Raw genomic sequence first — 12,876 nt, forward strand, 5'->3', positions numbered from 1 at the left:
CCTTAAAAAGGCTGCTCCGTTTCAGAATGCACATTCCAGTGCGCTCTTCTAGCAGGACAATGCTCGTCCCCATACTGTTGCTGTCTTAAGTGCTTGCCTTAAAGACGCAGATACTATGCCATGACCAGCCGCATCTCCAAAGTTACGTCAGACAAAATGTAACGTATGGGATGCTGTTGGACGTGATACCAAACCTCCAACCCTACTGCGAAATCAGCATGAACTGTGTGAGAATATTCAAGCTGTATGGGATAGATTATGGCAGGACGGCATTAGGAACCTCTACAACTTTGTGCTGAGATGTCTGACATGTTACATTATTACACATGCAACCATTTCTGTGTGTGTAACTCAATAAATATTGCCCATTTGGGGCATATCGTATCGTACACAATAATATCGCCAACATTTTTTAATATCAAGATCGATATTATGCCCTGAAATATCGTGATATATCACCCACCCCTAATTATCACATCAGGGTACTACTTTTTTGCTGTTTTTAGCAAAAGCTAAATTTACACAGTTCTCATTTCCTATTATATATCTACCAGAGACAGATTATATATGTTCAGTATCATTTATTTTACTTTAATCCTGGATATATGGGGATATTTGGAGTGCATATCTCAGTTAGGGGTGTGCCGTGATAAAATAAATTTTGTTGTAGTCATTTTGTACTGTATTCTTAAAATTAATTATTTTAATTAAATGTTTTGTAGTATTGACAAGAGTACCAAGAAGTATTGTAATATTATTTTAGGGCTATATTGCCCACCCCTATTGTCCATATCACTTTTTAATAATTTTTTATTGATATATTGTTCATGGTTACATTTATCTTTCTCCTAAACGTTTATGATTTAATGACAATAGTATGCGTGCCTAAAAATCAATGTGTAAATGTGTGTGAATTGTAATTTGAAATGTTATTACATATAGAGACTTCACACATACAAACATTATAATCAGAACATTTCAGAGCATGTCTATTGCCCCATTAATTATGACAGTTCAAGACAATGTAAAGATGACCTGTCAGATTAAAATGATCAACAACTATAAAAAACAAACACAGAGGGTTTTGGCATGAAACAAATATAAAGCAAATATAACATATTAATATTACTCAAAAAAATAAAAAAAAAAATAAAAAAAGTGTGTGGTTCTTGAGTCTCTGTACTGTAAGTGTCTGGGTTAACTCACTGGTTGGGCGAGCCGGGTGGAGAGCGGTTGGGTAGACTCTGCGTCTCCAGTCGATCGTCTGAGAGAGAGTTCCTGCTGACCGTCTCCCAGTCCATTCCACTAACCAGTCTCCTGACCAGGGGCTTACTGGGAGACCTTAGATCAGAACACACTTATCAGCTACATCTAGCAAACTGCAGACTGCAGGATAGCCTATCATATACATCTGACACTCGATTAGCAACCAAAACCACAACCACCACATGTACCAGCTCAGTTTGTTGGGGTTATTCTCATTACATACAAGCTCTGTTTAAAACACACATACACACACACATATACAGCTCTGGAACAAAATAAGAGACCACTTAAAAATGATGAGTTTCTTTGATTTTGTCAAATTGAAAACCTCTGGAATATAATCAAGAGGAAGATGGATGATGAAAAGACATGAAATTTTTGCACCAGGAGTGGAATAAAGTTATCTAAAAGCAGGGTGTAAGACTGGTGGAGAAGAACATGCCAAGATGCATAAAAACTGTGATAAAAAAAACAGGGTTATTCTGCCAAATATTGATTTCTGAACTCTTTATGAATATGAACTTGTTTTCTTTGCATTATCTGATGTCTGAAAGCTCTGCATCTTTTTTTGTTATTTATTTCTCCTTTCCTGTAAATAAGTGCTCTAAATGGCAATATTTTTATTTGGAATTTGGGAGAAATTTTGTCTGTAGTTTATAGAGTAAAACAATGTTCATTTTACTCAAACATATACCTATAAATAGCAAAATCAGAGAAACTGATTCATAAACTGAAGTGGTCTCTTATTTTTTTCCAGAGCTGTATATTTATGGAAGCAAAATTAGAAAACAGCTGCAATTACTAATATAAGCTATTTTAATTTACTGTAAATACAAACACATCACATAACCCATCTCTATAAACTCTTTAAACAACAGATTATGGAATTTGGAAAGTGCATTTTCCAGATTATAAAACAAACTTTAACATAGGACAAAGTGGCTTTTCTCACTATATACAAAATTGTGTAAAACAGAGAGCTAGGTATGGATTTATGCTTCATTAAATTATGAAATCTCACTTAAACAAACATACTCAGAATAACAAAGTTAGCTAACGGCAATAACAGGTAATTAATAGTAATTTTCTTTTTCTCATAAATAAATAAAGGTTAATCTGCTATAAAAAAACAATTATCTTAACATATTTGATGTAAATAAAGTACAATACTGTCCTTACAGACTTAGAATTAAACTGAAATACCTGTTAGAAGCATAGTGTGAAAGCATTAGCTTCAGCTTCAGTCTCAACATCATCTAGCATGCTAAACTAAACAGTAAACTCTGCTTTAAAAAAAAACAAGAGGGAGTGTCCTCTTCACACGCAAACAAACACACACACACACACACACACACACACACACACACACACACACACACACACAAACCCACACACGAGACACAGCCCAGCTGAAACTTCCTGTGTTTAGACGTATCTTTCTCAGAATATACAACCACACACACACGCGTGGAAAACAGCTCGAGGAGTGAACACACACCTCTCACCCACATGCAACAACATTTTAGCCATCTCGTCTACACCCCTTTCAATTCACAGCAATTACTGGTATTAATAAACATTTACTGTAAATACAAACACATCGCATATTCCATCCTCACACACGCTTTAAACCACAGATTTGGCAAAAAGTAATACAGTAAAAAATGAAAAAGTATGTCCTTAGAGATTTTTGTTTTTGCTTTTATTATCATACTTACATTTTTCATATTAACAAACAAACTTTCATTTGAGACAAATATAACCTGAGTAAATACAGTGAATTGCAAAAATGTTCATACATATTCGTAAGTATTTAAAATTTCATATTTTGTCACACTACAATCACAAACATAAATGTAGTTCACTGGAATTTATTGTAAAAGACCAACAAAAGTGGTATATTTGTGAAGTGGAAAGAAAATTATGCATGATTCAAAAACATTTTCACAAATAAAAACTAAAAAAGTGTGGTGTGTAAAAGTATTCAGCCCCCTGAATCAATACTTTTTGGAACCACCTTTTGCTGCAATTACAGCTGCAAGTCTTTTAGGGTATGTCTCCACCAGCTTTGAACATCTAGTGACTGAAATAAACAGCAAAACAGCTCAAGCTCAGCCAGATTAGATGGAGAGCTTTTGTGAATAGCAGTTTTCAGATCTTTCTGGACTTTGACTGGGCCATTCTAACACACAAATATGTTTCGTATTAAAGAATTCCATTGTAGCCCTGGCTTTATGTTTAGGGTCGTTGTCCTGCTGGAAGGTGAATCTCCTTCCCAGTCTCAAGTCTTTTACAGACTCCAACAGGTTTTCTTGCAGGATTGCTCTGTATTTATCTCCATCCATCTTCCCATCAACTCCGACCAGCTTCCCTGCTGAAGAGAAGCAGCCCAAGAGCATGATGCTGCCACCACCATGTTTCACAGTGAGGATGGTGTATTCAGAGAAATGTGCAGTGTTAATTCGTTCATAGCGTTTTGCATTTTGGCCAAAAAGTTTAATTTTGTTCTCATCTGACCAAAGCACCTTATTCCACATGTTAGCTGTGTCCCCAACATGGCTTGTGGCAAGCTGCAAATGTGACATTTTATTGTTTTCTTTTAACAATGGCTTTCTTCTTGCCACATAAGCTGTGGATCTCTGCATTTCATCCAGAGTCACCATGGGCCTCTTGGCTGCATCTCTGATCAGTGTTCTCCTTGTTTGGCCTGTAAGTTTAGGTGGATGGCCTTGTCTTGGTAGGTTTACAGTTGTGCCATACTCTTTCCATTTCCGGATAATGGATTGAACAGTGCTCTAAGAGATGTTTAAAGCTCGGGGAAATCTTTTTATAGCCTAAGCCTGATTTAAACTTCTCCACAACCTTATTCCTGGCCTGTCTGGTGTGTTCTTTGGACTTCATGATGCTGCTTACTCCCCAATATTCTCTTAACCAACCCCTGAGGCATCACAGAGCAGCCGTATTTGTACTAAGATTAGATTACACACAGGTGGACTCTTTTTAGTCATTAGCAGTCATCAGACAACTTCTGAATATTTTGATTCTGCACGGGTCCGTTTTTTGAGACCCGCACCCACCCATATCCGCAGAGTACAGCGCCCACCCACCCGCGAATCCGTGGCTATTTTCCCGCCCAGACCCGTTAATATTCTACCCATTACCCACCCGAAAGTATTCCCATGGCACACTTTATTTTTCGATGCGCCTGTGAAAAAAACAACAACGTGGTGCCAATGAGGCTTCTACAGAAAATAAATGCCAAGCTTTTGGTAACATGAGACATTGTTTTTGTTTCAAAATTCCGGTGTTTTTTTCGAGGAAAAAACGTCAGTATGACAAAGTAAAATCGCCCTCTGCATGGTTAATATCTATATATCTCAGGTTGCTGTGCAGGAACTGTAGCCTATGCCTATATCTAAAAGTAGCAATAGGCTAGAAAAAAGCCAGAACATTGAACAAATGCCAGTAACTAAATAAAATCACATAGGGGTGTCTTAATATCTATTCAATCTATCCTAGGTTACTGCGCAGGAACAGTATATCATCCACAGTCCCAGGTTTGAGCTGCGTTCTGCGTTCTTGTATCACAAATCCAGCGGAGGAAAAATCTCTCTCACTGGATGCAGGGATTGAGAGGACACTTCGTGCAATTTTATTATTATTTATAATTTTATTTACGTGCTACCCATGCTACCCACCCGTATTTAACTTACCAGCCCGCATACCCACCCATAAAATTTCAGTATTTGTAAAACCCACCCGTTTCAGCATTTATTTGCCCGTGTCCACGCTTTGAATACCTGTTGAATACTTTTGAACACCACACTTTTCAGTTTTTTATTTGTAAAAAATGTTTTAAATCATGAATAGTTTTCTTTCCAATTCACAACTGTATATGTGGTTGTAATGTGACAAAATATGGAAAAGTTCAAGAGGTATGAAGGTACTTTTGCAAACCACTGTATACAATATAAATATATTTTATATTAAACTGCTGTTACCTGGCAAACACTCTGTCCTTGACCCCTCTTTCTTTTCCATACTGTACAGACTGTGCCTCCGTTCTTCCACTGAAAAAAGTAAGTAAGCAGCAGTTACAATGCTCTATAAAACACTATGCTTGAATGATTCATGACTGAATATCATTCAGACATGAATCATCTTATTATATATATATATATATATATATATAGACATGTCTTACAAATAAAATAAAAATATACATTATTACTGTAATATATATTTTAAATATACTATTCTATTATTTATGGAACAGACAGAAACACTAAAAAAACATATGCAGTGTTAGAGTTTTTTTTCCTCGGGCCTGGATAATTAAAATGAACAAGCACCCAAGGATGATGCAGCCAAGAATTTAAATCTTTCACAGTCCAGAGGCACGTTAAAGGTGCCAACACACCTGGTTCAACTCATAAAACTCCCAGGAAGTTGAATCAGATGTCTAAGAGGAGGGAAAATCCCAAAATGTGCAGGAACTGCCACTGCCGGGGTAAAGCCACAGTGCACAGGGTACTCACCAATAGCGGAACTTGGAGCCGAGGGTGAAGTAATGTGCAAAGAAGCTTTTTTGCTGTGGCGCGGGCCGTTCCAGTCTGAAGAAAGTATGATGCTCCACACAGGCTTTCCACACGTTCTTACACGCTCTGTAATTCATCATGCTGAAGCCCAACAGAGACTCCCTGCTCTTACTCTGAAAGACAAATAGATAAAGTTATATATTACAAAAAATATGATAACTCAGAAATTCAAACATTTAAACCTAGTAATTTCAGTGTAAAAACAGATACAGATGCATTTAAAACAGATACAAATCTCATCGCTTAAACAAACCACTACAGGATATAGCAGTGTAAACACATCCCATCTCTCCAACACGCATTTAACATCCAATATTCCTCACAGTACAACCAAATCACCAGTAATAAGTGATGTTCAACATGTTAATTTTTTTAACATTTATGATGTATCTGATGTTTCAAATTTCTGTTCTGAGTTTATCTAGCGCATGACCGAAAGATCCCATGAATTCATATGTACCCTATTTTCCTTCGTGTTTTCCTTCTAATTCAGCAAGTCTCGCCGCTGGGTGGTGGTGGTGTAACTAAGTTAAGTAAAGCTAAGCAAGTAAAAAAACAGTAATTCTAAAAAAAAAAAAAAAAAAACTTATTTAAAGTCAAACAAGGGCTGGATGTTAATCAACACAGATTTCTCTCCTGAAAACGGTTTATTTGGATGAGTGAAGCGCTTCTGTTTATTTCCAGTATGCTTAGATTTCCAGATTTCCACTAAGGCCGAGTGCAGTAGCATTAGCATTAGAGTCTAACCGCCCGACAGAGCTACTCTGATGAACCCTAAGTGTTCCGGTAAGCCAGGGCTATATCAGCTAGCGGTTCATCAGACGTAGCTTGTTTTAACATAGTAAACATGCAGGATACAGTTTAATATACTGAACTCTAAACGGCGAAAGAGCTAGCGCTTAATGTGGAGAGTGGCTAATGCTAATGCTGCTCCAGCAGTGCTAGCCAGGGTTAGCAGCAGGCTACAGGCCGATAATACTCACCTGTGTAGTAGTTCAAAACTATTAATTTGCTAAATCTGGTTGCACCACAAGTCTATATGTCATGTCTTAACTAGAGATGTACCAAACACATTTTTTGGCTTGATGCCGAGTCCAGATTCGATACTTTTGTTAAAATTTGGGCAATACGGCCCTAAAATAATATAAAATATTTTAAAGTATTTTTGTGATACCATATTCTAGACGATATAACACACTGATTTAAAAAAATTATAATACATTTAAGAATGCACTACTGCAACAATGTGAATATTACATTGTATTTGACGATATTACTGTATATGATGATGATCACGATGATCATATTATTAAGTCAATGGTCCAACATGTCACGATACTAATAATGCATTCCATATATCCAGGATGGCCTTTATGACATCAAAAGACTATCAGAGTATTTCAGGGTATTTTTTACAATATGGCCTCAGATGACATTCAACAGAGAGTAGGATCTTGTGCAAATTATGGTGTAAAAACATCTCAATTATTGGAGCAGCATAACACTTACAATTTAATCCAGTTCAGTTTGCTTTCTATTTAATTATTATTTATTACTATTCTTAATAAATAGCCCCAGTCTAACTTGATTAAACTCAAGAAACTCATTAAATACTGAGTAATTTCAGCAAAGCCTCTCGAAATTGGTGAGTTCGGCACTTTTCTCCTGACCGTGCTTTTAATTTATGGGTGAAGCTGATGTACTGATGTTCTATAGCAGAAAAAAATGTAAAATGCACTTTTTAAACAATTTATTTAAGTAGGTTAATTAAATCATATGATCATTATACCTCAGCCAGTAATGGTGCAATTAATATGTGCTATCTTCATCTGTGTATGTGAACCAGAACAACTAAATTAGTGTTGCATTTTCAAGTAGTTGTAGATTAATAGACACTTAGCTTGGTGCTCCAGGGGAGATATAGCACAGTAAGTATTCCCTTGCTGAGATCAGCAGTAAGCTCCAGCACACATCATTGCAGCTCCATTATCTCAGTAGCACTGCAGGATTATCACATTATCACTGTATAGGCTAGTGGTCATGACAAGCTAGCTAAGCAGGGGATAAGCTGGGCTTCATTAGCAAATCTTCATCAATAAATCGTCTTTGGACCACACCTTGGCACGACATGCTCAGAGAGCCCCTGAAGTAAACACGGGGACATGCTTAAGGCAGGGAGGCAGAGAGGGAGATGGATTTCCTAATCATGATTACAGCAGCATAAGCAAGTTTCAGTAAAATGACTGACCTAAATTACTGGAAAATTACCACTCACAAGTGGTGTTAAGAGGGAGTGGGCAATACAGAAAAAATTACACAACTGTAGTTGTGTTAAGCAGAATAAAGCATTATAAATTGCATTATACTATGAGTTGCATTAATCTTATTTTTATCCAATGTATTGCCAGAGCAATATGAGACATCATTCAGAGAATGTGAAGACGATTAATATGGCCTCCAAGAAAGTTACTTTTTAAATAAGTTTAGTAACAAAATGCAGTGTACGTACAGCTCTGGAAAAAAAAACTTCAGTTTCTGAATCAGTTTCTCTGATTTTACTGTTTATAGGTTTATGTTCGAGTAAAATGAACATTGTTGTTTTATTCTATAAACTACGGACAACATTTCTCCCAAATTCCAAATAAAAATACTGTCATTTCAAAAAAGTTTTAGAGTTTTTTTAGACCTCAAATAATGCAAAGAAAACAAGTTCATATTCATAATGTTTTAATCATGGGATGTTCTCCTACACCAGTTATACACACTGCTTTTTAATTACTTTATGCCACTCCTGGTGAAAAAATTCAAGCAGTTCAGTTTGGTTTGATGGCTTGTGATCATCAATCTTCCTCTTGATTATATTCCAGAAGTTTTCAATTTGGTAACATCAAGCAAAAAAAAAAAATCCTCATCATTAAGTGGTCTCTTATTTTTTTCAGAGCTGTATTAGTACAATGTATTTTGCAACCTTTTTCTTGCCCAGTCTCAACTTTTTAGTAAACTTTTAAGTGCTAAACAAACTAAAATACTTAAAGAGTAAACAAATTAGATGGGCTCTTGTCTGGGGTGCTGTTAATTTGCAATTTTCTAAAGCAGGTAATGAACTCTTGCTCTTCCTTTCCTGGGGCGATCCTTATGACAGCCAGTTTCATCATTACATTTTTTAAAGGTCTTTGCAACTGCACTTGAGGATATTTTAGGGACAAGTTCTTGATTTTTTTTGAGTATACTGACCTTTCTTAAAGTCTCAACAAATTGCATTTTAAACATCACTGACAGAATCTAATAATAATAGTGTTTGGCTCAATAATGCACAAAAACATGATTTTTTTTATCTTATTCTGGCTGCTGCACTAATGCATATTTCTTATTTTTATTGATGGGTAGAATTCTATCTGTAAACAGATGTTGACCATTTGCAAGGACTTCGATTCATATTTCAACCAGGGTTTGTTCTCCATATTAATTAAATATATGTATAATCCTCCTGATTTTGGAGATCAGCGCAAGCACAGCAGCCAGAATAAGCCAAATGTCTTCTTTTTGTTGCATTAATTTTCAGATTTTATCAGTGATTTATCAATATGTTTTTAAAACTGTGATTTGACATTCAGTTTTGAATATTTTGGTCTCTTCCTATTCATACAGTCTGGAAATAATGAGCTAGCAGCGCTGCAAAGATGGCTACTGAGTAAAAAGACGTTGCTGTAAGGATTTTGGTACTCCTGGTCCACTCCATGCTAATAAATAATATAACATATCCAACAAAAGTACATTATAACATAGTAAGTACTGATAGTAAGAACTTATCACTGAAAGGTACAGTGACATAAATCCTACTGTACCACAATGAACATGACTAGCATTTCACCCAATACAACCAATACAGCAATTCAGCCTACATACATATTTAATGAATATATACAAGTGTACACTTTCACTGCCAAATACAGACCTACATATAAAGAAAAACTAAAGGAGACCAAGCCTGAGGTACAAGATTCGTTCCACTACTTCCAACAGCTGAAAAAATTACTATTTATTTATGCAAAGGCTTCCATCAATTATGAATCGTCACGTCATAAACACTCAAGACCCTTATTATTAAGTGGGCTTGCATTATTAAGTGGGCTTGAGAGAGTCTCGTGCCTTCTCCTGCATATCTACCCTTGAGGTCTGATCAAATCTGTTGGGAACCCTAGTAGCAAAATCAAATCCAAACTTGCCAGATACTTTTCTACTTCATGACATACAGAACATATCTTAAAATCGAAGGTAGGTTTCACATTGTTTGGACTTTCAGTTTGGTCCGAATGAAAAGAAATGGCGTAAAAGAAGTTGCAAATCACAATCTAGAACAAAAAGACCTAAATTTGAGCTGAAGTAAAGAGGTGGTCTTTGTGTAGATCAATTAAACCATGTTCTGATTTGAAGTGTAAAAGCACCTTTCTACATGGTTTGGACTTTTAGACCAATTACAGGAGGTTGAAAGCTATTGTAACACATTCATAAACAACAGAAAAAGAAAAGGAACCTTTACATAAAGTCATTTCTGTATCTATTGTAACTGTAGATCAAATTCCATCAGGGAATCAGAATCGGCAAAATACTTACTTACACTAGCCAAATCAACAATGTTCCACAAACCAGTCAAGTAACAGGAGACACAGCCAGGTGATGGCAGGACACAGCAAAGTTCATTAAACTGCACTGTGAAACTAAAACTATCCAGACCAAATGTACACAATATAGCAAACACATAAATCTTATTACGGACTCTGGACCAGACTTTTAAGTTGTGAAAACGCCCTAACACAGAAATCATGTGACTAAATCCACACAAAGCAGAATACTTACCGATTCTTTTCGGAGCTGAATAAAAAACTGTTTCGATTTAAAGGAGATTTTTACAATTTTCACCCTGAGAAATGAGAAAAGAAGAAAAAAGAAAAAGAACAAAAATTGTCACATCACACATCTCAAAGCAATGGTTAATCTCGCTTGCTGGGGGTTCTGTTTTCTGTATTTTCTTTGTTTAATGTTTTGCCTGATTCTTTGTCCTGTGATCATGTTTCTGTAAAGCTGCTTTATGACAACACCAGTTGTAAAAATCACTACACAAATAAATCTGATTTGATTTATTTGATAATCAATGTAGACCTGGGCAATATGGTGAATATAATAAATATGTGTATTTTCACATGATATTAGACACCCAGCCTAAACGCATCAGTAGTGGCAGATGATGACACTGAAACACTCATTAATTCGCACATTGATTTTTTTGTTGCACCTCATCAAATTAGGATGAAAAGTACAGTTAATTCAGCGTTCTTTAGACACTGATGATATCCTTGATACAGCTCTGGAAAAAAATATGAGACCACTATTTTTTCCAGAGCTGTATGTTATGCTAAAATAAAATATCCTCATAAGACAAGGATACATGCAAATTTTTCAGTGATAGGGCCAATGCTTATTGGATAGCAGGTTTAAAAAAAAAACAGGTAACTGAAATACTCTTAAAAAAATTTAACTGCTACTTAAATAAAACTAAATATTCGTGACACTTCCAATAATAGAAACCTATAATAACCCCAAGATTTGCAGTGCTAGACATATATTTAAATAGTGCTTTAATGAGTGCTCAACTGTTATATTTCCTAATGTCAAACACAAGTGCAAAAATTATACAATGCATTCTGTTTTTTACTGTTAGCCACTTCAGGAAACCTGACTTTGTTGTTAAATTGTGAGATCACTTACCATGGAAAGTGGCTGACCCGTACCCTGTTCTTATAAATTGAAATTCCAGCAGACATTACTCCAATGTAGACCTCTGCAGTGGTCTGGTCCTGTAACAATAACAGTTCTTTAGCATGGACTAGCTGGGTTAATTTCATCATGACATCTTTACTTAATACTACTTAAAGATAGATATTCCAATGACTTTTTCCATTGGCATGTGAACACATAGTGATGTTTGGAACACTTATAAATTATGATTACTCCATGTGTTTCAGTCAAGTCCCTCAAATATTTAGTGCTTAATTCACATTTTTGAAATTAAGAACTGCTGAATCAAGATGGAATTACAAGGGTAACAAAGATGGCCGCATATTTGCATGGGGCAAGTTGTATTAAAAAAAAACAAAAACAAAAACAAAAAAACAATGCTGTAGACCAGGGCCAAATATTGAACTGTTGGCCTAAATAAATGCGTAAAAAAAAATGGGACGAGTTGAATGGGGGGAGGGGTGGGATAGAAGGGAGAGTTAGATACTCACCCGAGCATAGTGCAGTTCCACTCCATACAAATCTAACGAACTGGCAGCACTCAAGTAGTTAAACTCCGCCTGAGCTGGAGAGAGTCCACTGAGAGAGAGAGAGAGAGAGAGAGAGAGAGAGAGAGAGAGATCATTTGTGCAGTAGTCTGTAAGGAGACTCAATCTCTGGGAGCTGGGAACAATGAGCAGCCTTGTTCTTGCATGAGTGTGTGTGTGTGTGTGTGTGTGTGTGTGTGTGTGTGTGTGTGTGTGTGTGTGTGTGTATGTGTTTATGTGTTTATATTCAGCTGCGTTCCTTATTTTGCCCCTCAGTCTGATCATGCTGCCTTGTACACCACTATAGATCTGCACTTTCCAACCTGATACCCAGAATACCAACAGAAAACACTGGATCACACATTGGAGGGAAAAACAAATTTGAAAACTTTGTTACAAATCCAAAGTAGTGATAAAAGAATCTATATGTAGACACTGTTAACATAACAGAATAACGAGCAGCTATATATATATACATATATATATATATATATATATGTATATATATAATAAGAGACCACCTGAATTACTGAATCAGTTTCTCTGATTTTGCTATTTATAGGTATATATTTGAGTAAAATTAACATTTAGAGCATTTATTTGCAGAAAATGAGAAATGGCTGAAATAACAAAAAAAGATGCAGAGCTTTCAGACTTTATATAATGCAAAGAAAACAAGATCATATTAT

General features: G+C 35.9%; 1 protein-coding gene across 3 annotated transcripts in view; it reads right to left on the reverse strand.

Annotated features, from left to right (window-relative positions):
* Positions 1 to 12,876, reverse strand: part of ptpn4b (protein tyrosine phosphatase non-receptor type 4b) — a 72,885-nt gene that overhangs the window by 29,263 nt on the left and 30,746 nt on the right. For all 3 annotated transcript variants that reach the window (XM_022668207.2, XM_022668206.2, XM_007257085.4), the window contains exons 9-14: positions 12,152 to 12,239; positions 11,631 to 11,719; positions 10,722 to 10,785; positions 5,805 to 5,977; positions 5,268 to 5,336; positions 1,207 to 1,341 (exon numbers count right to left, since the gene is read on the reverse strand). In XM_022668207.2, coding sequence (XP_022523928.2) covers positions 1,207 to 1,341; positions 5,268 to 5,336; positions 5,805 to 5,977; positions 10,722 to 10,785; positions 11,631 to 11,719; positions 12,152 to 12,239 — 618 coding nt within the window. The remainder of the gene's footprint in view (positions 1 to 1,206; positions 1,342 to 5,267; positions 5,337 to 5,804; positions 5,978 to 10,721; positions 10,786 to 11,630; positions 11,720 to 12,151; positions 12,240 to 12,876) is intronic.

This window comes from Astyanax mexicanus, chromosome 23 (assembly GCF_023375975.1).
Source record: "Astyanax mexicanus isolate ESR-SI-001 chromosome 23, AstMex3_surface, whole genome shotgun sequence".
In the NCBI taxonomy this organism is placed as follows: domain Eukaryota; kingdom Metazoa; phylum Chordata; class Actinopteri; order Characiformes; family Acestrorhamphidae; genus Astyanax; species Astyanax mexicanus.